The following is a 24,976-nucleotide window of genomic DNA, read 5'->3' as shown; positions in this document are numbered from 1 at the left end:
CACAGCCCTGCCACCCCCACAGTCTTACACCCAGAGGAGCAGAGCACGGTGGGTTCCTGAGGTACCGGGTACCCCCGGCCCTCTCCCCAGGGCTGATGGTACAAAAGCACATCTCACACACCAGAGGGGAGCTCACAAGGAAGCTGCCCACAACAGAAATCACAGTGAAAGCTCCGGTGTGTCCATGCCTAGCCACTTCTCTTCCTGTTTAAACCAAATGTCAGCTAGCCTGCCCAAGCAGACCTCTTCAGAGCCCCTTGCAACAGCCGTAACCCCAAAACTCACCCCGAGGGGTTCTACAGGTTTAGACTGAAGCTCTTTGGGACTTCACACAGTATCATGTATACACCCAGTTGCTTCACAAACCGTGTTTTGTTTTCTGGTTTCACGTTTAGTCTTCATTTTACATTCTTGGTCCCAAGTTTTCATGTGAATGGAATAAAACCTACCAATCCCTTCCACTAATGCCCTATAAATCTGATTTAGCACCGCTGATCGGATCTCTAAGGAAGGGAACGCCAAGGTCCACTACTGTCTGGGACCACTTAGCTTCAGGGCAAGGCTGAAAGTCACCTCGGGGCTATCCTCTGCCAGCTCATACAGTGCTGTCTATCGGTTCGTACAAAGCCTTTGCCCGGGGGTAACTCGCCAACGAATGCAAATACTTCATTTTGGACAGGGGCTGGGGAAGAGATGAGGCAGGCACACCCAAAAGCTCCAAGCCTGCAGACGAGTGTGGGACGGGCTCAGGCAGCCCCGCACCTGAGCACACAGCAGGGAGAAGACGTCCTTCCTTCCTCCCCTGGTCTGCTGCAACCCGCTCCCTTCGGCCCTATGACAATGAGGCATTCAAGAAAGCAGATCAGTCAGCCTATACACGGAATAAAGGTCATGCCTTATGTGCCTACAAATGCTAATGGCAGTTAAGTAACAGCTTGGAAAAAATCCCCTCCTCTGTGCATCCTCCCCTGACACCCCGAGAGGAGCAGCGCTGCCCGCTGCCCGCCTGGCACGGCCGAAGGTTTGAAGCTGGGCTGTTTTTCCTCGGGGCACTGAAATGCCATCAGGCACTTTATAAATATCCACAAAGCTCCCTTTCTCTCAGCCAAATGACAACTTGTACCTTATTATCAACTACAGAGCTAACGAAGGGAAAAAAAAAAAAAGAGGAAAAAAGGCAAAAAAAGGGAACAGTCATGCTGCGACGGCGTTTCAGATAAAGGTGTTGGTTGGGAACATGGAAACATGGAAAGAAGGAGCCAATGCCAAGCCCATCCCCACGGAAAGGGCCAAAACATTTTCTGAAAGCTGATGGCAGCTGAGGGAGCAGTACGAGCGCTATCAGATGGGAACATTTCTGATTCTTCCATTGCAACTACGCAACAATTAAAGAAAAAAAATCCACAAACAAAAGCAACTTCCAAATGCATTCACAAGCGGAGAGTACTTTCCAGTCAGTGGGCAGAATCAGAAAATTATTTCCAAGCGATGTCAAGTGTTCCAGCAGCACTTAGTCCCCAACAGCTCTGCTGAAACAGAAGGGGGGCATCAACTCCCAAAAACTACAGAATCTGCAGAAATCAGGCCAACAAAACTACATTAAAGGTAAATCCATGTCTCCAGCTCCTTTTGCCAACAAGCACTCTGCCTACCATCAATAACCACACAAAAGCAAACCTCCATCCCAGCGATGACAAGAGCAGCCCTGGCACGTGCCAAAGCCCCTTTCCTGAGCCACGCTCTTCCTGGGGCGAAATCGAGGGCTTTCTGAAGCCCTTGCCAAATTTTCATCGACTTTACTAGGGTCTGTATTCTGCTCCTCGCGTTTCCAACAAGGAGCTGCCAAGCAGCTGAGTAACTAACGGAGTGGCCAAGTTTGTGTGCTTTCCCCTGAAGAGAAAGATTAGAAGGAGCCCTAACACCTTCTGACAACAGGTCTGTCAGTGTTTCCGTGCGGCTTTATGTACTTGCCATAGAGACAAGACTTGGAGAGCTTTAGGTAAATGCTGTCGTCTGAGAGCTTGTCAGTACCCCAACCTACACAAATGTGCACGAGCACGCAGCTCGGGTTGAATAATCATCAGCTCGAAGCTTTATCAAGCCGCTGAACAGAAGCTGAGACTTCAAGCCTGACTACTGACGTGACGCTTCACGACAGACGAGCGGCAATTAAAAGGCCTTTGCCGAACTTGCACCATCTCTAAAAGCTGATGAAGGCAGTGATTCAAGGGAAAGATACGGCAGAAGCGGAGACACACTGTGTCTCAACACGTCCCGCTCCCTCAAACCTGCATCTTGCAACGAGGCAGGATTTCTGCACAAGGCTCCGACGCAGGTGAATGTACACGGCACGGCTCGGTGGCACGCGGCTGCGTGCAAGCGGCTATTTCAGAGCGCTGTGCTAAGCTCACACCGAGGTCTGCAGGGTTGGGATTTAACAGGGAGCAGAGATTTGGAGAGCATCAGAGCAGCCCCGCTCAGCTGTGAGGGGACTGCTAACCTCTCGGCACCTACCAGGGGTCTGCTTGGGAAAGCATGACCAAGACAACTTCCACTTTCTCTCACGCAGATATATATTCAGCTTGTGTTTGCATTTCCTACTTCTCAAAGTTCAGCTTCCAACTTGAAGCAATGGTTTCTGGCCACGCTTCTGACCCAGGCGTGATCCCACCAGAAAAAGGCTCTCATCCTTCACGTCCCAGCGGGGAGCACACGGTGCTCACGCCTGATCAGGTAACTCTGCAGAGGAAATTCAGCACATGCTACGTGGGTAACTTGGATGAGCAGACTCACATGCTACCGAGCCAGAGAAAACAATGCTCTCAGGGGTGATTAATTCTTCTGTGAATCACAACACACCTAGAGATACGGCCAGTGCACATGGCAGACATGAAACTATTAATTCTGTCATTTTATTTGAAATCAAGGCCCAGGCAGTGAAGTGGCTGCAGGTTTTCTAGGAACTGCCTTGTAGCTACTGTGACACAGAGCATGGCTCACTCTCTCTTGATCAGTGTGGCATGGCTGCACACCATTTAGGAGGCACCTGCATTTTCATGGGTGGAAAAAGACCTCTGTGGGGAAGTAGCTGTGTTGTCTTACGCACAGAAAGCACGAGCAGACCCTTTGGGATGAGAGGCACATCATTTACATAGGATTTACTACGGAGGTAAGCATCTAGTGTGAATTCTTCCCAATATCTTTAACAGCCACGCTCAACAACCTTCGGCACACATGCCGCAATGAGCCTTCGGTTCAGCAGAACTCATTTGCTCTCCTCCGGCAGCTGCATGCAACGATAACCGAATCCTCGCATGGAAACCTAAGAGAAAGGGCAGGAGGTCAGAAAGCTCAGCCAAACCATCAAATTTCAGTGATTGCAAGAGCTCTCGCACCAACTGGTTACAGCCAAAACGCTACCTGGAAAACCCATTCTAGACAGGACAAAGCCAGAAAAGGTTTAAATAGGTGAAAACGGTGTTTTAGAAGCTGGCAGAGCCCGTGAGCAGCACCAGGACTTTCTCAGATTCCAACACCTTTGGCACCACGACACAAATTCTTTACAAGATCTTTAATTCTTCTAGTGTTGGCCAACCTTGCAGTAGTAACCTATTAACTTTCCACTGCTGTTTTATTGAGTGGTAGTGATCAAGCACAGTCTAAAAAAATTGGTTTTCCATCAGCCCGCTGGAGAATCTCATCAGCCACGTGTTCATGAAAAAGTTGGTCAATCAGGTGCAGTCTTCATGCCCCATACCCTCGCGGAAACCACCACGATGATAATTTGTGCACTTGGTGCATGCTTCCCATCCCCACCATCCCTGTGCTGTCTATGGCAAAGGAAATCTCAACGTTTAGAGATGAGAAGCCTGAAGGTATCTGCTGCTCACTGCCCAGGAGCTGGGTTTTGAGCTTTTCCCCTTCTGAATGAGGGCTGTGCATCTCTTCTTTATTCCACCAGCTGCCAAAAAGCTCTGATGAGACCTGAGGAGGGGCAGTGGGAGGTTTGCCTTCCTGCTCCCAATTCCCCCAGGCACAACAATCTCACCTCAATACAAAAGAAAAAACATGACAGAATGGTATTGTTTAATGAACCTGGCATCGTCCAGAAGGATGGATTCTTGCTGCCTCTCCTCATGGTGACGCTGCTCCCATCCCTCCATTCCTGCAGTAGGAGAGATGTGACTTTGCACAGAGACGGCTGCAGCGAGCTCGCTCACCCAGCTGAGCTCCCAGATGGCTCCGCCAATTTAACTCGGTCTGCCCTAAAACATCTGCCCCGAACTTGCAGTATCACCATTTGCCTATCAAAAGCTCAGTAGTTTTCACACCAAGGCTGAGACTGTGTTAGAGATGCGCCAAGATTTCCACCCTCGTTTCCCCGTAACACACACACAACTCAAAACCAAGCCTTCCCAAGACCTCCTAGCACATTTACCACCCTCGGCCCCTAACGTTTGTGTGCTCCCAGTAACCGAGCACACGCCAGAGGACCCAAATTGAGTCAGGCCACAAGGACACAGCCCTGAGAGCTGAGATTTCTTTTTCAGAAGGGAAAAGCGTGGAGTCATTCCAGAAGAGAAACCGCAAGTCTTAAAATCTTACGAGGAGCTCAGCTAGCAGATGCTGAGCGAGCCAACAGCTTGGAGCTTTCCTGCAAATGAGCTAAGGAGCGAGCAGGGGAAGCAAAATTAAGCAAAAAGCTAAAATTGGTCTGGGAGGGTAATTCTGATTAGAGCGCAGCAAGCTGCACCAGCTCACTGTCACCACGCCGCTTCTCTGAGCACAAGGTGTGGAAGCTCTTAATAGCACTTTAAAGCTGCCAATTAGCTTGAACGCTGCTGAGCTCCTCTAAGCTCCTTACGCGGCGCCTAGCCGATCGCTGAGCGTACCGAGGGGTAATTGAGCCGAGCCTCTCCCCCTCTGCTCCTTTTCTCTGTTCGCAGCCAGGTTTGGGAGAAGGATGTGAAGGATGAGAAATCAGCACCTCCCTGGGTGGACCCGAGCCAGGAGCACCGCATCGCGCCGCGATGGCGAGGGGAAGCTGACAGCAAAACCCAGCCCCGGTGGGAACCTCCCGGAGCACGCAGGTGTGCTGCAGGTTGGGCCCGGCCCGCAGACGGGCAGCTCCTTGCAGGGCTCCGTCGCTCCCATGACATCACCCCCAGAGAAGCTGCAAGCCGGGGAAAAACCAGCTCGGTTCCCAGGGCACGGAGGGGTTCAAGCCGCCCGCACGCGGTTGCTCAAAGCCACGGCTGTGACCCCGCCGACAATACCGAGCAGGTTTTTCCTTCCTTCTTATTCAGGTCTCATTCTTCACCCAGGCCCACTCGTCTTTGCTCCTGAATATTAAGCGTGCGCTTCTCTCCGCTAAATTCCCGCTTGCCCTACAAAACGCCTTGGAAGCTCCAAACAGAAATGGATATTACAAACCTGAAGAGAGGATTATAAAAGATTACATGCCCCTATTGCCAAGCTGCCAAGTTCGGAGAAGAGTCTCAAGTGACACTTCTCCCTAAAGCAAGGAGAGGCTTTCGTGAGAGGTTTAAGGAACTGGAAAATGAAGAATAGCAGAAAAGTTAATTATTCTTGGGAGAAAAAGCTGCAGTTTTCCCTCTTAATTTATGCACGCTCCTTTTCTCACCCAGCTCTGCCCTTCCCCCTGTAATGCTCACCCTCACCCGGCCTCAGCTCCATCCCACAGCCCCTCCAGCAGTGAGCACCCCGCCTGCTCTGCTCCCTCTTAAATCTTTGGTCTTCGAAGCCGGCCTGCAGCAGTGCAGGAAGGAGACTGAGTAAAAGCATCCTCAACTTTAAAAGGAGGACCTCAGCCCAAGGCAGCTGTGGAAAAAAAAAAAAAAGTTTGGTGAAAGCTGTTTCTATCCTTTCTACCCCCAACACGCGGCTCTGCTCACCACTGAGGCTTTTCTTTCAAGACCCTTTTGCCTCCTTCTGGCAGATGAAGGGAGGGAGGCACGGGGCTAGCCCAGGTCGAGGAGCATTTCTGGGAAAAGAACAAGCCGCAGGCATACCCGAGGTGGTAGGAGAGTGACCACAACAAGCTCAAGGTGAGCAACCAGAAAACAAACACCGTCTTTAAGGCAGCCTGTGTTGCACCACGCAGGCTTTTTCTTTTAGAAGCCTTTGCCTTCAGCTTTCCTTCAAGAAAACCGATGCATTCTGTGCCACTGATCTCAGCCCAAAAACTAACTTCTCAGAGCAGTGCCACGACTGCTGAATTCCCCTCCCCTTACGCATAACTCTACAGAAGCATAGCCCCTGTGGTCTGAAAACCCAAACCTCCGTGTGGCTGTGGGTTTTGGGATGGGACAGAGGAGTTCAGGGGGTGGAACAACCACAAACCTGCGTGGAGTGCTCCCCCAGACCTGGGAGCCTTCGGCACTCGCTCCTCTGCCAGTGCTGCTGCTGCTCTTCTCCTTTAGCTATGTGTAACCTCCCAGCGTGCCACCTGAACATTTCTTCAAGCCTGAGCACACACGAGTGATCAGGGCATCTCCTTTTTTTTGGTTGGAGGGGGCTGGCTCAGAAGATTTTTGCCCACAGCTGGCATTTCACAGACCTAGGAGCGTAGTTTCCCCGCAGAAGGAAGAGTTCTCAGGACACTCAATTCTAATCCACCCGGTTGCTCGGGCACAGAGGCGAAGCTTTGCTTTCTTATTTAACAACTTGAAGCTGATAACTTCGTAAGGGACCATCCAAAAGGATTCAAATGTAGCAGAAGCCTTCCAGTAACCCCTCATGCTATCTGAAAAGACCCACTTCCCTTCCCTCTGGCACCTGCAGAGTGTTTCCAGAACCTAGAAGCAGCCGTTAGACACTGATTAATTGACTGGACTTACTGAAACACACAAATGCCCCCCAAAAACAAGCACCAGCACACTCCTCGTTCCATCCCTGATGTTTAAGGAATCTTTGTGCTGTAGCACTGCATTGCTACCATACAAAGGACTGAACTTTTTCATCCTTTAAAGATGCTTCAGGCGCAAAACACTCGGAAGAGGAGGACGACTGGATCATGCATGGACGTGGTGGCGATTCTGAGCCATATCCAGATTTATACAAAGAGATGCCGTGCTGCAAATAACCTGAGCCCCACACTCAACCCAGTGCTCAGAGGTAATGACCTTTTTCCAGCTCTATGTTCAAACCCCCAGCTGAAGGTTGCACCAGGCTTGCTTCCCCTCGTAAATTCACCCTGCTCTTGTATCTCCTCCCAGGGAGGGAAAGCTGGCTTTGGGAGATGCATCTCTCTTTGGTTACACCTCAGGAGGTCACAGCCAGTTTGGTCGAGGCAGGAGATGGAGCTGCTGGCTCCCACGAGGGCTCAGGAGCCTCCTGACTCAGGGAGCATCGCTCTCAGTGTCGCCACAAGGCCTGAACATTTGCAAATCCAAGTTCAGTTTTCAATTTCCTTCTGAATTTCCAGAAGGCAGCAGGCGATTTCTCTCTTCTCGTCTACTCTGTGGGACGTTGAAGCAAAGTAACTTTGCAGAAAAGAGGCAACGGGAGGAGAAATAACAGTGCCAGGGCAGAGAACGTGCACGCGCTGGGCTAAGGCAGTGTCAGGGAGAAGCCCTGTGCAGGCCAGCTCGGCGGGGCCCTCTCACAGCGCGGAGATCCAGGCTCCCAGGTCCCCCAGAACAGGAGCAGCAGGTTTCCTCTGCTTTTGGCAAACACAAATGAGTGTGATTAACGTCTCCTTTGATGATGGTCTGGTTAATTAAAGGGGATCTGTAGCTAGGGTGCAGTATTTCAGGTATTCTTGGACCCGCTGGGTTTTCCCTCTATGTAATACTCCTCTCTTGGGCAGGCGAGGCTGCCCCAGATAAAGACAACCCCACATCCCCTCTACCCCGGAGCCCGTGCCGCTCCTGCTCCGTTCCAAAGCCTGCAAAACATCAAGCATGAGAGGAGAAACCTCCCACTATTCACTTTGTAGTGCTGATTTCTCTGATGCTTAGTGCTAATGCCGCCAATCCCCTCAGCACCAACATGCACCCGTTCCCAAATGTTTCCGTGCCGTGCGCTTTGCAAATGGACATCACGAAGCCCCCGCAGCAGATCCCCAGTCCCCTTTTATCAGGGTAAAGTCACAGGTGCTCATCTCCAAAATCCTTGAAGGAGACCAAGTGAGCCCAGTAAGGAGAACAAACAAGTCACAAGAAAATTTCTTTCCTACAGCAGTAGGAAACAGAAGCGCACAGGTCACAACCTTGCAGAAGCAGCCCTGATAACATCTCATTAGCAATCCTGCCGTGCTACTGCATTTTGTAACAGTAAATCCGACCAGACTAGGAGGGCAGAGGGAATCTTTACATCAACGTGATCATTTTCATCCAGTTTGGAAAGGGGGAGAGTCCCACGAAGCAGTACAACAACCATCTCCAGAGGGAATTACCAACACAAGTGCTTTCTGACCTGCTCCTGAGACCCACGTCACTGCTTTTGGGAAACAACTTACAGGGGCAGCACGGATTTATTCCATGTATTAATTTTTAAGTCGCAATACTAAGAATTGTTTGCTGCCAGAAGATGGGTGGGGAAGGTAAGGAAAGTTCACGTACCCAAGAGATTTAACTCGAACCAACTCGGACAATAAGTTTGAGAAGCATTTCCTTCCAGCTACTGTAGATAGCTGTCCTTAACGTGCCTTTACTGAAGCAGCCAACTTTCCACCTCCGAGCACAATGAGATTTCAAAGCACACACGAAACCAGAGTATAAACAGACACAAACATCCACTTAGTGATACAACAAAAGAAAATACGGGGCAAAAACTTCAGCTTCTCTATTTTCTGCCCGTTACATAAAATACCTTGGCATTTTAAACACCCTCCACTCCTGCTTTTTTTTTTTTTTTTTTTAAATGACTGCATTATTCCAAAACACCCTGGTTAGCTGATCTTTGCACCATGCTCTGGACAAAAACCCATGTTTGGGGATGGGGGGATGAGTGTGCCTGGTGTTACGGATGGGACGAGCCGCAGGAAGAAGCGGTGACCTGGGCTATGCCAGCAGAACGAAGCAAGAGCCTTCAAAATGTGCCTGAGGATCCCATCACAACCACCAGAAGCGACCAACAGATGAGAGGCAGCCCTGGAGAGCGAGGGCTTAAGGCAGAGCTGCCTTTTTCGGGAGTTTGAGGCTGTCGAAGGCAGACCGTGCTGCCTCCACGCCGCTGGAGCCGGATGGTACCCTACCCCCAGCCCCTGACGGATGTCAAACTTATTTTTGTAAATCTCTGGTGATAAAAACCATGCATGGCATCTTGCTCATTTCCTCCTCACTACTTAGTTTGCCAAAAACTTGCAGCTCTGCTTTCCCTGCCACATCTACAGACCAGCACTGTTTGTTCTGCTCTCGGTGACTAATGATGATAATGCACATCCCTTTTCTTTGTAAAATCCTCTTTAACAGCAGTACAAGAACCAAAAATGATATTTTGCTGCCCGGTTTCGCTAGGCCTGAAGCAATCAGACAAATAATGAACAGAATAAAAATATCTATTTTTTTCTTTCCTAAGCCCTCATGTGATTAAGGTCCATTAAAATGCAAACAGGCTTGAATTTTATTTTATCCATCAGTGGCCACGCTCCACTGTCCCTGGGTTATGACTGTCTCCTTGGGAATCCTCTGCGCTTAAGAGGAGTCAAGCTCTAGGTTTAGGAGCAATCAATCCAGCAAACCTTGCTAAGCGTGTATCTGTGTCCATATATATTTTATAAAGACCCGCATTTTTTATGTTGATTCCCACCGATCATTGGAAAGTACACTCAGCTTCATGTTTGCTCCTCTTTGAATAAACAAAGCGAAGGCTGCTGGGCATCCACAGACAAATGAGACATTACAGATGTAGACAAAACCTATCATCACCCTGAAAGCATTTCTCTTTTAAATTACATACCCATGCAGGAGTTATTCGGAGCGCAGACTGCTATGTGTGTGTTTAATTCAGCCTGCTGGGGGCTGGCTCTGTGCTGTCACGTTTTTTTCCTCCACGTACTTGACAGCTCAGAAACGCGTGACTCGGCCAGGGCAAGTCCTTTCTATGTAGGGACAATAAAACATTTTTCTTCCTCCTACCTTTTGTAGTGTGCATTCCTCTCTGAGCCCACGTGTCTGTTCCCACGCAGCTCTCCTACCTGGAGTCCCACTGTTAAAATAAATCCACCTGCGTCCAAACGAGCGCGTGATTCCCCATCGAGCACGTTCAAATCAGATGCCGCCAGCGCATGCTGCACATGAGTATTTCCTCCTTGTCTGCACACTTTGTCCCCTACTGCCTTGACAGACAAAACCACCCATTTTGGAGACAGACAGGCCAACATTAGAAGCAAGAGCACAGAGCTGGGGGGGGGGGGGGGGGGGTCTGGGGTCTGGGGCCCAGTCCCCAGCCTCACACGTGCACAGCCAGTTTGTTTCGGTCACAGCCCTAATGCCAATTTCTCAATTAGTGCATCACAGCCATTCACTTCTTTTGTCAAAGTAACTCAAAACGCCTGCTGTATGCAAATAATTTCCCTCAGACAAACCCAATGGCATCTTACGACCACATGTACAGGCCTTCACTTTTGTTTGTGGGCACGCAGCATTCACAGAAAGCTCTGAAGAAACCCTACAGCGAAGAAGAAAAAATAAATATCTATTTCCTGGAAGGATTTTCTTTCCTTCTGCAGCTATCGCAGCCTATGTAAGAAGGAGATAAAAGGACCTCTCACCATAACCAGGTTGTGCTGCAGCCTGCACACAGCTCCCTGCTGCTGGATAAAGCAGCCGAGAACCACCTCGTTAGCACAGCTCCACAGCGGCTGCAGGCACCATGTCTCCCTGGGAAGGGAGAAAAATCAGTGACGAGCTCTGTGGTGGACAGGGGGTTCCCCGATCTGGAGGCAGCACAGGGCAGGGATGCAGTGATGTCCACCCGGCCCTGCTCACGCTCGCCGGCACCTACTGGGCACCACGGAGCCGTAGGGAGGCACCCACCTGGGGTTGGACACGTGCAGGACTCGTCTCTACAGCACCAAAAGATGGTTCTGCTTAATGCTTTACTGGGGCTCACTGGTTTGCTCGTGCCTTACAAGTCACATCCAGCACCTTCCCATTTGGTTTTCCAAAGCACCGTGGTGAATAGCCCAGCCAGCTCCTCTCGATGAGGTTTTAATAGTGCAAGATAAATGAAGCTGCCACTGCCTAGCACCTCAGAGCCTCCAGGGCCTCACCTCCTGCCCTAACCCACACCAGAGGAGCACTCAGCACTTCCCCGCATGCCTCATGCCTTCTGCGAGCCCGCTGGGTTAATTAAAAGCCTTCAGTGACCCGGGTCAGCTCTGACACCGACAAACAGGGAACAGGAGTCAACCCTGCACATGACAGTGAGACACGGACGTCGTGGTCTGCAGCCACGAAAACCAGGAGACAGACATCTCGGTTCCTTCACAGCAGACGCAGGACAGCTACTCATTTCTTTTCCGTTTCTTGCCCAAACTTCACCCTGTTTTGATTAAACCAAGTCCTGGTGTCGTTCAAGAAGGTGCATAGGAAGCTGCATAGAGGCAAGGACCATCATTTCAAGACTTGTGGCCGAAACCATACTTGTGTTTGTATCAGGCAGCAGCCGGGCTGACAGGAAGCCTGTGGCCACAGCAGTGCAGCCAGAAGCCAGCCCTCACCAAGCAGCCCAAAACACTCACAGCAGTGTCGCGACAGAGCCATTCCTCATGTGCAGCCAGCAGGAGCCACGAGGTAGATAGAGATGCAGAGTAAGTATCAAGCTTGGAAGGCTTTTCAGTGGTAATTCATCAAAACCACACGCCAAAGCATCTGTGTCAGTCAGCAACTGTCTGAGGCGAATCGCCCCAGAAGTGACTGCATTGAAAAGGGGCTTTTGCTTTTCCTGGGGAAACGCACTGAGCCCCGAGGTGTCCAAGCAGGTCTGCTTACAGCCTGCCACTGGACTTGGCAGCGTAGCTCCTTGCATTTCACCCAGAGACAGGGATTTGGCTGTGATGAGGGGAGAAGGATCTGAGAGCTCTGCAAATAAACGAGCTCAGGAGTAAGAACTCAGATCTCACTGAAGGGAGAAGCCATAAAACCACAACACAGCTGATCCCCGAGGTCTCCAACCTACAGACAGCACTGACAGCAAAGCATGGCGAGAGCTGACAAACACTGCTCTGGAGCTGGAAAAACGCCCTCGCTCGCTCCCTGCTCTCACACCACCGGCAGGAACTTTGCCCCTTTCTGCACCACTTTCCCCAGGAGCAGCTCTGGGAGGGATGCTCCTACACCAGATGCACACACTCAAACGACCAGCATGCCCCCACAAGGAATAGAGGGGGAGAACGCCTGCTCTCCGAAACCTAAGCCTCTTCAAAACCTCTCTTTCAGTCATTTTCTTCACCTCCTCTGTACACAATGTTTTCTGACTCCATTCAGACGAGCAGCCCTGTAACTAGCACAGCATTCTCCTGCCCACAGAGGACCAGATGTCTGGCTTCAGCTTCCCTCGTAGTAGGAACAAAACCTCGCAGGGGACAGTTGGTTTCAATGCTAACATGTCAAGAGGTTCATGCATTAGCTTGTTATTTATGTAAACAGCTTCCTTTAAAACAAGTGATGTTTTACAGGATTATGAAGTATTTATTTCAGAAGAGCCTAGAGAGTCTTTTGAGTAACTACCCCAAAGTATCAGCAGACAAAGCATAAGGCTAAATAAAACAAGTTAATTAGTTGAAGCAAGCGATCAAGTAACGCTATAAATAAGAGCACGGAGATAATCTTGTGCACGTTTGTTTACTTCTAACATGCCATTGCTTTGAGTCCTAAATCAAGCGCTGTTAGCCTTACAGATGTACACCATTCGTTATTTGGAAAAATGAAACAAAGACCTAAAATGAATACTTTCCTCTGGGTTTGTTATTTTAAGAAAAAAGGGTCAATGTGCCTAGGAAGTGCTGGTTGTGTAAGCACACCGGCAATTCTCAGCTTGCACCGAGCTCCATTACCGGCAGCGCTGGGGCAACGCAAAGCAGGGAGCTCTGCCTGAAGGCAGCTTCACCCTGGCAGAATTTGCCCTCTGGCCACAGGCTCTAAATGCCTCCAAGAGTTAAGGTTCCCATTACTGGAGTGGCAAAACCTCAGGGTTTTCCAGAAGAGCCGAGCCGCTGTGCGAAGTTCCCCTTTCAGCACGCTTCGACAGCTGCATTTTATGTTCATCTTTAAGACAAATAAAGCATTTTGAGAAAAAGTCTAACACCATTTCTTTCCGCTGTCTTCTGCAGGCCTCCCACACCTGGGCTGGCTGCTCTGTGGGGCTAAGGGCGAGGACAGGCTGCTGGGGCTGTCCCCAGACTGTGCACTGCTCCTGCCCCCTGGCTCTCACGCCGGAGCTCCTCTTTCCGGGGACTCAGCAGGCAGGACGTGAAACTTGGCCAAAGGCTCCCAGTCCAACTGCTCGCCAGACGTAGCTCCTCCTCTGTACAGCAAAAGCTGTTCTTCCTCCTCCGGCTGCTTCCTCTCGGCCCCGTCTGGCCTGGAATCAAAGGAAAAGCTTCTCCCACCACAACCCGAAATCTCCAGTTTGCTGAGAGCCCTTTCTCCTAATCCCCGTACCTCCACTCCTTAGCTGTTTCTGTGAAAGCTGCATCTCTTCAAGCCCTGTCTCCTGGCAAAGAACAGCCAGGGGACATCTCTAGGACACACTTATCCTCACGGTAATTCCCATGCAAGAATTTCTCATGACCAATGTAACCACAGGTAACAATACTGCAAGCACAGGTTATCAGCACGCTCCGCACAAGGAGCAAAAACACAGGCACAGACCCCAAGAGCAGCAAAAAGCAACCTGGAATGCAAGACTCTGCCATTCCCTCATCACAATTTCATGAGTCAGGAAAGTCCTCACAAATAAAAATGTCCTCATTCATCCCGGTGGATGTTAATTTCTGGCTTCAGACAAAACGGTCTGGGATTAAGGAGGAGGAAAATCAACAGCCAGAGCTGAAATGAGCGCAACTACCTGCCCAGAGACACCCTTTGTTAAGCATAATTAGCACCGGATGACTGTAATTTTATTAGCCTCAGATATTGTCGCTAATTGTTTTCTGTTGAAATCATAAACATTCATCTGCATAGCATTAGCCTATTACCCACAGTAAACGATACGGCATCGTGCTGAGCAAGGCACACGGGTCAAGATCCAAAGGAAATCCTTGGGGGGAAGAAGTGGGATCCGTATCCAAAGCTGTGAAATGCCAGGAATGCTCCCCGGTGCATCCCACCCCTCTGCAGCTTTCAGTACACCACGCACCACGGCATTTAGCCCCACGAAGACACACCACAGCTTGAAAACCAGAGCGATACTTGGCTGCAGACTGCTGCTCCCATAGCTGTCACTCTCCGAAAAAGCTTCGGTCATTTTGATGTAGCCTAGGTCTGAACAGCCGTCCTGAAGCTGTTCTGGCAATTAAAGGTTAATGACTGCAAACACTGAGCCTGCACCTTGCAGCCAAACGCAGGAACACGGCAGAGTGCAGATAAAGTGGCATTTACACAGCGCGTCAATGGGCGTGTGAGTTACATGGAGAGCTCAATTGTGTAGAGGTTCGCTAATAAAAACCCCACCAAAAATAAACTGCTCCACAGAAAAAGCGAACCAGGGGCGCGGGGGAACATGAGTCAGTAGGAGCACTTCTAAAATGAGAAAGCACTTCTGGAAACATGAAAATTTGAAAAGCTGCCTCTATGAGTAACGCTGAATTCCCATTGCAGACAGAAGAAATAGTTTCGTGTTTGGGGAATCACTGAAGAAACCAAAATGCTTTGGCTTTAATTTGAGTAATAAGTGTGAAAATGCAGATTCTCTCCACAGAAGTTTATATGGAAAGATACAAAACTTAGAATTCAATCAACCTAGCCTGTCTTAAAAAGAGCACCACGTTTGAGTAACTTCAGTGAACTGTAAGAAATAAAAAAAGAACAATTCCAGAAAAGCAAGGATAGAAACTACACTCTCTCAGCCTACGTACAAAAAACCTCTAAAATGATTTAGAGCATAAAATTAAAATACTGAAGAAACAGACCTTTACCCAGGGTGAAGAAAGTAAAGGAAATAATCCTGTGGAAAGCGTCACCATAAAAATCTCAAGTGTAGAACGAGTGTGGAAGACAAATGCATGTCAACTGCAAGAAATCAGTGTTTACCTTCTCCCTCCCCCAAGAGATAGCCACTGAAGATACAGGTAATTGATTCTACTGAAGAGTTATTTTGTCATCAATCTCCAATTAAACTTGCATTGCCCTGAGATCTAGATAAGAAGGAGCAGTGAAATACATGTTATCTGGGAAGTCTCTCACAAATCTACTCTTAACAGAGTTGAAGGGTCACTGGCAATACTCAGAGATAGAAACAAAATAAAACCGAGTGCAGCAGCTCACCCACAACCCTTGGATCCAAGGCTTTGAGTTGTCTGCATAGCTCCTTCCTTATCTCGTTCCTAAAGAAATCTCGGTGTGTTCACAACCATTAAGCTTATCAGAGTGCTACTTCTCTTTCCTCGAGCTGGTACATCTGCTAGAAATTAAAGTGCTCTTTAATTAACGATGGTATAAATAATAACTGCATACTGAGCCCAAGTCCTTCTCACTTGGGGCTTTGCACATGCCAATTTAAAGGCTTGTGCGAAACGCCTGGGTGTTGAAGTGCTCAGAAGCCAGGGCACACGCACCAAAAGCTGCTCCCAAGCAGCACGGAGGGGAGAAACTGCAGCATCCCCGGGGAGCGAGCACACGCGGCAGGAGCCAGCTCTCCGCAGGTTCGGCGTCCCTCCTCGCCCAAGAGGATGCCTGCCCGATCCAGGAGGGATTTCTGCAGCCAAGGAGCGATGAAGCAGCGTCTGAACATGCTTCCTAGACTGTGAGACCAACTGGAAAATATTTATCCAGATTTTTTTATTATTATTATTTTTTTAAATCCCACTTCCCTCCGCAAGCTGCCAAAAGAAACAACCAACCCTCTTTTGGGAGGTAACCGGTTCTGGAAGAAGGGAACTGCTCTGCCCCGGCTCTCCAAAGGTCAGCAGCAAACTCCCCGAGCCCACGCCGAGGTCCCGCCGCCGCGACCCCAGCGCAGAGGTAAGGCCGAGCACGGCAGGGCAGGCACGCTCCAGGAGGAAGACTTCCTTCTCTTCCTTTTAAGCTGATAATCTGCAACTATTTCAGAGGAAGTGGAAAGGGTTTTAATGAAGAGTAAGGAAAGGGCTTGGCTGCTTGGACAGAAGGCGGACAGCATGCCTGCAGGTTCTCGGTTCAACCCCAAAGCATGCCTCTCCTCTCGGGCTGTGTATTTGAAACCGCAGGCAAGGTCCTCCTTGGTTCTGCGTCACAGCGACAAGAAATTCTGTCCAACCAGAGGTTTCCTGGGAGACTTTCACTGCAGCCCTTCCAAGTTAAAGCGCCTGCATGCTTTGGAGAGACCCCGTGGCTCACACTGCCTCTGGGCAAGTCGGAAGTCTGGGCAGACCACGGGGCTTAACAGCAGGATTCCCAGATCCTGCCTCTTGGACAGGAGAACAACCCATTTCCTTGGATTTATTCCTGAACAGGAGGCACGACAGGCGAGTTACATTTCTCTCGGCGGTGCTGCAAGCTCTTGGGCCCGCTGGGGCAGGGCTGACCCAGCAGGGCCAACATCCCGAGGCCAGCAACTCGCTGTCCTGTGCCTATAAACCCCACAAGGCAGCACGTCTTCGGGGGCAAACAAGTTCTCTTAGAGCCCGGCTGCTGTCTGCTTGAGGAGCAGGGGTAAGCCTCCAAGAAGCAGGGCCCGGCTGGTTCAGGGGATGATGTAGGTGCCCGCACAGCCTCGCTTCCCCAGGCACCTTCCCAGCTACGACTTCCTCCCTCGAGAGGGTTTGGCTTTTACCTTGAGTCCCATTGTTTTCTCTCAGTTCCTGAACTGCGAGGCTCTTTGTGAAACCACCTTTGGCTGGCTCGGGCAGAGGTTTCGGGATCCAAGAGCCAGAAGGCTCTGTATTTGTCCCATAATCGACATGTAGCTTCTCACAAATAATCCTTTTCCACTGTTCCCTTCTCGCACTACCAGAAGCAGAGACCCCAACAACCTAGCCAACTAACAGCTCGTATGAATTATTAGAGAACCATTCGGTATCGAAGTGCACCAGGACCAAGAAAAAAGCAACCACGGCATGCTCTGCCCTTCAGAGATTGCACGATTTTAATGCAAAATGCTCATGTCCTACAGAATACCTTCCCGATATAGCTTGCTGACGTATGCTGGTGGGCGGAAAGGACCAAACAAAACTTCCCAGGGAGCTCACAATAATACCTCTGCCTCCCAGGAGCTCTCAACAACAGCGCAAGCCTGCAGTGGAAATCCTTGTTCCTAATATCAAACCAACCCCTTAACACAGCTCCCTTCAAGAACAGCAATAAAGCAATCCTCTGTCTTCACTTTTTCCATGTATGCCACGAGATTCAACAAGCAGCATCAAGCCAAATTCCAACCGAGCAAGGTCGTGGAGGAATACAAGTCACAGACTGTACGTGGCTGGTTTGAACAAACCCTGGGATGCCAGGGAAGATGGTCCTTCTGCGTTATTCCTCCTCTTTGGCCACTTGTTCGTGTTTTAGAGTGGTGTGATTGCTCCTAGCACCAAACACAACCCTGTAAGAGACGAGCCACTGTGGCTGAGACCCAGCACCCATGTGGACAGAGTGTTTCCTAGTAATAACAGCAAGATGAATTTATTTATTTTTTAATATGGATGACTTCTCCAGCAGTTTTAACTAGATCCAGATGTTATCAGGTTTTAATATGATAATCTTGAGGACTCTGGAAAGTGCTGAGGCTTTGGGGTGAAGGGAGGTTTATTTTTGTTTTTATTCTAAATTTAACCTTTTTTTTTTTCCCCAATGCATCTGCAGTCGCTCAGTTCAGACTGGGGAGCCCATGAAAAAGTTGCACAAAAGACCTGAGAAAACAGAAGTCAAATTCCTTCTTCCCATTCCCCCCCCCCCATACACTTGATGAGCATTGTTAGCAGCAGGGCAGATTGAAAGGGAATCTCGGCCTGGCATCCTGCTGACCTCAATCCCGGCTGGCTAAACCTTCCCAGCACTGCCGTCCCTGGCATCTAACACAGAGCAGACATCAATTTAGCTGATTGATTACAAAACTCTGAATCTGGTATGAGGAAGTAGATCCGTTCCACTGCCTTGAGCACTGGTTAAAAGACAGCTTTATTTCTCTTTCGCTCTCCCCCTAGTACTCCATTTACAGTAGCAGGCTTGATATATCCATCAGTGCACGACAGCTCCTCCGAGGCTGCTGCGCTCGCAGGACTGCGCACACCACACACGCAGTTCATTTTGGAGAGCAATGCTTCTGCTTCCTCCAAGACATCTGTTTTAAAGGGACCTGCAGGTTTTTAAGCACATGCCAAAACATCACACCACTTCCCTAATCAGGAAAGGCCTTTTTTTTTTTCCCTAGTCATTTTTTTTAAATTAAGGTCGAACAGCAGAAAGTTGCAAATCTCATGTTAATAAACACCAAGTTCAAAACCAGTTTCAACACCGATGGCATATCCCAAAGAATAACTATAGACACCTGTAACACAAGGAGAACAAAACAAAACAGAGCCCGTTACCTGTGACCGGATCGATTTGATTATCATCTGCCTTCCACTCGCCCAGTGACCCACTGACAGGCTCCCCTCTTCGATTTATTATCCTTGAAAAGCCGCTTGAGAGAGTGGAGAAGATGCCACGGACGAAGTAGCCCTGCTGCTCGCAGTCCACCGAGCGCACAGCTTGCAGGAAGGGCTTTGTGCTCCTGGCCGCAGAGTGCGGCACGGGTTCGGACAGAGAGCGGTTGAAGGGAACCCGCAGTGACCTGGTCCTCGCCTGGAAAAGCATCTCCACTGGCTCTTTCTGGAGATCCTCAGTGCTGGTAGCATCCACGCTTGCAGAACTTTTGACAAGGCTCGGGTCATTGCCTTCCCCTCTGAGGCTGCAGGAGCGCGCTCTTTTGCTTATCTTCCAGGGCAACCGCGGATGTGTCTGCCACCTGTACGCTCCGAGCGCCTTCTCAGGGTCTGAAGCCGTTTGTTTATTCATCTTCTTGCTTTTCATTTGGTGGTACCAGTGATATTCCTTCAGGGTAGCCGTGCCAGCATCTTGTTCCGACAAGGATCTTCTAAAGGTCCTGGGAGAGAGACTATAGTACTTTTTAAAAGCACTCATTTTCCTGCTTTTGAATTTCAGCTTTTGGTGCCCTAAATCATGCTCTTCACCGCTGTGAAGGACAGCGGAGGCTCTCCCCGAGGAGCATCAACCCCAGCGCCAGGTACTTCTACATCTCAGCAGCAGGGACAAGCCCTCACCTCCAGCAGCACGCGCAGCCTCGCCGAGCCTGCTGCCGCTTCCTGCATTGTCGCCCTTCTGCACCAAGCTCTCAGGAAATGACTAAAAGAGCCCAGCCATGAAAAGCCACAGTGGGGTTCTGCACCAATCACACTTCACTTTTCTTCAGTCGACATCAAAGATTTGGTTAAAAAAGAAAAAAAAAAAAGACAACTGTGAAAGTCCTTCACTCAAAGTCGCACCAAAGTCTCAGAAAAGTGGTGAAATTGCAACAGTCACACTGAGAGCAATGCACACGTCCTTCAGTGAAGTAGTAAATACACCAAATAGAGCAACACACAACAGAAAGACAATTCCTGGAGCTGATATTTACCACGGGTACGTTGGATCACTTAGGAAGGCCCCAGAGTTTCCTTTTAGAGAGAAGTGAAACACCCAGCTTGCTCAGAACTGGGTGCTGGAAGCTTCCCGGAGCAAGGCAAAGGGGGGAGAAGAAATGCTGCAACTTAATATAGTGAGAGTGTAAATACACCAAAGGGAGAGAAGTGAAGGGGAGGAGAAAAAGGGCAGAGAGGGTGGGTGGGACTTCATCAACCACACACCGAAGCAGAGATTGGGAAAGCTTTGAGGCATGATCTGCTGGCAAACAGAACTTGACAGTGGGCATATTTGTCTTCTTCTTTTCTTTCTTTCTTTAAACAAGAGAATAGGGTTTTGTTTTGATAAATCTCGTTGGAATAAGCAGGGTGGAAAAAATAATCCTATCTGTTTAACCAAGAGGAAAAAAAAAAAAACACCCTTGCCTTCTCTACAATTTAAGAAACAGCTGACTATTTTAAAATCTCATAAAGAAAATATCTGCTGGTGAACTCAGACCACGCTTGCCAAGTTTCAGAGCAGAACACTTAAATCTCAAGTCTACTCAAATCCCTGAAAATAGGGGGTTTATAATGGAAATGCTGACAGACCCTTGGCAATCAAGTGACAATGAAAACTACTTCTCTGGTTAAATAAAATGATAATCTGGTCTGGCAGACCAATAAAGCTTAACCGGCCCGCTATGGGATCTCGCCTTTAAGCTTCGACGGCATTCATCAGCCAAAGCACATTCCTGACAGCTGCAGATGCAAAACTTCCTCACTTCTGCATGCACAGGGAGAAGGGTGTCACTGCTCCCCGAAACAAGGACGCAGTTACCCAAGACCTGCACTGTGCAGAGAAATCAGCTCTCTATTCAGCAGCAAGCTGTGTTCTCACTTTGAAGCAAGAGAAGTGGCTGAGTAAAGCTGCCTGGTTCAAGAAGTTTCACCCACCTCAGACACTCGAACAGCTTGGACACTGCAATACCAACTCAGCATCGAAAGCACCCAAGCTGCCTCTCCTGCTCTGTAGGAAGTCGTGCTGCTCAGCGCACGTGTCCTCGGTGACAAAATGTACCTGAGCAAAACGCTGGTGGAGAATTCACCGGGGAAGAAGTGAGCTGGCTCTTCTCCAGGCAGACCAGGAAACACTTCTCTGTTTCTCAATCCCAGGGGCTGCTGATCCCCCCTTGATGCAGCCCACCTGGTCCCACGGACTTGTATGGCTTGAGGTCTTGTAAATAATTCCCGACGTGATGCTCACCCACAGCCAGCAGTGTTTTTCCTCCTCGATCCCCTTCACCGAGCACAGAGGCCTGTGGGGCCATGCCTCTGAGGCAAGCATGGCACTGAGCTTGACCTCAACCATAGCCACCAGTACTTGGTCACCCACCCCTTTCAGCAACAGCTCCTGCTTTTCCTTGGTGAGCCTTTGACCCCTCAAGAGGCAGCAGAGCCTTGAACAAATGCTTTGAATTAGTCAGTCTGGTAAAACCGGCCTCATGGAACTTCAGAAATAAGTACAAATAAAGCCAGCAGACAACAGTGTGGTTTGCTCTCGTGGCACAGGCCATAATAAGCCGAGAAAACTGAGAACGTGAAGTAGGTTTCTGGTCAGCTCCCGAAGCCTCGCTTGTGTGAGTTTCCACTAGCACATCTATATGGACTGCTGGGAGCGCCGAAGGGCAGGGGAGGACAGAAAACAGAGACAGGCACTGCAGTAGCTCAACTCCTCCCGGGATTTGCTTGCTGGAGATTGTCAGCGTGCTTTCTAGCTGCTGCTGAAACACAGCTACCAAGCGGAGAGCTGATACAAGGCGCCTTTTTGGCAACAGGGTTTGGAAGCACCTAGGTGCTGCACCAGGGGACTCGGTGGGACCAACAGGAGCAGCTTGACTTGGGTAACTTGCCACCAGCTGTGGCAACAGTACTCTGGCACATGGATTTAGGCACAGTTTAAGTTCAAGTAATGTCAGAAGGGTCTTCACTTTTGATTTCCCTTTTGCTTTCTTGTTGCCACCGCTCAGACGAACACGTGTCTTACTCCAAGACAGCAGTCACCCAGCTGCCGAACTTAGCAGGGATTTCACTGCATACTCACGGGGTAACATGGGCCTTCTCAAAGCGATTCTAAAAAGGGCACGCAAGGCTCACATGTTTATTGACATAAAACCACTGATGCACAAGTTTGCTTAGTCTACAAAGAAGACAACTCTTTTAAGCTGCTCACTCAAAAATGTTAGCCTGGGCTTCGAGTCAAACCGGACCCTTCCCTCCTCCTCCACATCATCCATCGCGAAGGCGATGCCCAAACACATCTGTTCTCATCCAACGCCACCCAGTTACAGTCGGCTTCAGCATTTCTTGCGTGAGATGCAAGGCGGCGATTCACGTCGCTGAACGCTCTCCCTGATCCACAGGCCACACGTGGAAGCTGAAGTCGTTTCAGAGCAGCAGCTTTTCTTGGGAAGCGCTTGCACGGCCGACTATCACAAAGAAATCAACTTGAACAGTGACTGCCAGCGCGTTGCTAAATCCCTAACCACGGAGAGCCACCCACTCAGCTGTCAGCAGGTAAAATAATTGCAGTGGAAGAAAGGAGCTTGTCAATTCACTTGAGAAAGTCAGGAATATTTTCACTCATGCCTCCCGTCTTTATTACCTGCTGCATAAAGACGTGATCCTCGGCTGGCAAATTTTCTCAGAAGGGTGTTTTTTTTTTTTTCTGGTGTGTTTGTAGTTCATTGTGCCAGATCATTCATTAAGCTTTTTCAGAAAATTACTATTTTCTTCCTAACAATCCAGTCATTTAATCATCTGATTTGACATGTTTAACAGCATATATCTCACTGCTCCTAAATATTTAAGTAATTTATGCAAAAAATGCAGATTTGCTACCCTGAAATATAACTGTACTCCAGCTTTAGCATTATATTGGGAAAACAATCTTTCTTAAATGTGTATCAACATTTCACAGAAAATTTACACGAGCAGCATTACATTTTCACCGAGCATATGAAGACAAGTCTTTGGCAGCGGCCTCCTGCGTGGGAAGTCCTCCCTCCACCATTCAGCCTTCCAAAAAACCTACCCAGCTCTGCTGCAAGAAGCTGCAGAAATTCCTCGCAATATCAGTTGTTTACTAAACACCACCAGCCAATTACAAAAATAACAATAACAATGTGAAAAACAAAAGCAGCACTGCCAAGCAGCTGGAGGGAGAACGTGTCTCTGACGATAAAAAATAATTTTTAATGCTGTCCCACTCTCATCTTGTGCTCCAGTAAAGGCACATACAAACTATAACACTTAAGTTCATCTTTATTACAGTTTATACTGAGAAAAACGTGAATTGAAACCTCCCATGACCAAACCACTCCATTTTAAATTAGTTTAGGACCAAGCACAAACTTGCCAGCATTTTTTTTTAGATTTTCCAAGGCGGGGATGGGGTGAGGGGGGCAGAGGAGAGCAGTAACCAAAGGAGAGAGGGCACCAGAGCCCCCAACCAGCCCTGCAGCTTTATCACCACACGTGGGCCTTCAGCTGTGTTCTCTCCTCAAAATGATAATAAACACAGCAGGTTCAGAAAGCAACATTTCTGAGAAGACACCAGGCTAAGTCCCCAGCTACCAGCCACGAAGTGAGTTCTCTCCAAGGCAGAAAAGTGAATCCAATCACACCCAGCACCATCCCTGGATAAACCAGAAGTGATTCACCCAGGCAGGGATCCCTGACTTTGCAGACCAGATCCCTCCTTTCCGCCTTCAAAACTAGTCCAACGCTCCCTGCGCTGGCACTGTTCAAGAAAAAGTAATCAATATATAAAGCAGAAATCATCACAAAACTCTTCCAATTGACCCAGCTTGACATTTAGCTAAATAGCACAGCCGAAGATGAAAGATTTTTCCTCCCCTTTAAATTACTGACTTTTCAAACTATTAAGTTTTGTTTATGCAAGGCTAAGTAATTAATGACCTAACATCCCCTTCCCATCCCCTATCGCCGAGATGCATCTGTTTCCCCCGCAACACTTCCTGCAGGTGAACATCACTTCTTGGAGCAGCACGCAGCCGTGCACCTGACTGCCTCATGTTCAGTGCACCAAGTTATGCAGAGGACAAACCAAACAGTACCTTAAAAATCATTGCATTTGGGATTACAGTGACTCGAAGAGCAAGGCTTGCTGGAGATCGGAATCCGCATGGTTGGAACACAGATAATTTATTGAGCCCGAAGTGGAGTCCCTGGGAGCAGAGCTTCGAGTTGGAAATACCTAGCAGGGACTACACAGCAAGCTCACCTGTCCCAGGTAAATAAAAAAGGCAGGCTGTCCTCACCATCGCTATGCTGAGAACAGAGGGCATCTATGAATAAACTGAACAGTGACACCGCCATACCCACACGCCCAAGAGCACCCAGTTTTCATGACCTACCATTCCCGTGACAAGGCACACTGCAGCTGCTGGAGCGTTGTGCTGAATTTCCATGTCCTTTACCCTCCAGTTTTGGGATGTCTAGTTTCTGAAGGAAGGCAGTGAAAACCTCTTGAAGATTTCTGCCCCCTAATTCCATGGCAAATTTCTTCTGCCATGGCTCTGCTGATACAAACTCCTAATTTGAAAGTTTCCTAGCTTCAGTTTTTCATGCTGTTCCCATGGTCTACATGAGAAGATGCTGCAACCCTGACAACTGAGTGGAGTGATAATACAGATTTATGAGATGCTGCGTTCTGGATCAATGCCAAGAAAAGTTTGCAAGAAAATCCCGTTTCAATACACCAAGAGCAAACCTGTAGGAACGGCGATGCCAGATTTTAATTTCACCAGCAATTTTCTTTGTTGTTGTTGTTGACAAAACACAACTCATGCCAAGTTTCAAGGGCCATAAAAACGTACATCTAGAAGCCAGCCAAGCGCGCACAGCGGCTAAGCGAGCCCACACACAGCTGTGAGCAACATCAGCCCAAGCCAGCCAAATATTTTGGAAACATGCGCTGGTGCAAATAAACAAACCTATAACCTGAAGGTAAACACTCTGGCAACTGCTCTGCAGCACAGAGAGTCAGAACAGCAAAAAGACCCATTCCTACTGACTGGCAGCACTTGCCTCGAACTTGCAGAGCTGCAGGTACAGGTTTCTGCAAGGCGGAGAAGCCCGCAGCCCTGCCGGGTGGTGACACAGCTGCTCCTGCAACGCTGCCTCCTCTGCAGG

The 24,976-nt window shown here is 49.1% G+C and overlaps 1 protein-coding gene across 8 annotated transcripts in view; it reads right to left on the bottom strand.

Annotated features, from left to right (window-relative positions):
* RASAL2 (RAS protein activator like 2) overlaps positions 1 to 24,976 on the bottom strand; it is a 176,647-nt gene that overhangs the window by 103,860 nt on the left and 47,811 nt on the right. The window contains exon 1 of one of the 8 annotated variants that reach the window (XM_068691230.1): positions 18,689 to 19,524. The exons of 5 other annotated variants lie outside the window; for them this stretch is intronic. In XM_068691230.1, the coding sequence (XP_068547331.1) occupies positions 18,689 to 19,283 (595 nt within the window). In that variant the 5' untranslated portion in view covers positions 19,284 to 19,524. Of the gene's footprint in view, positions 1 to 18,688; positions 19,525 to 24,976 lie in introns of those variants that run through there. 2 more of the 8 variants (XM_068691227.1, XM_068691228.1) reach the window with 2 other exon arrangements.

Source organism: Anas acuta, chromosome 8 (assembly GCF_963932015.1).
Source record: "Anas acuta chromosome 8, bAnaAcu1.1, whole genome shotgun sequence".
Taxonomy (NCBI): Eukaryota; Metazoa; Chordata; class Aves; order Anseriformes; family Anatidae; genus Anas; species Anas acuta.
Note: the sequence above shows the minus strand (reverse complement) of the source record. Positions and strands in the feature narration are given on the sequence as shown.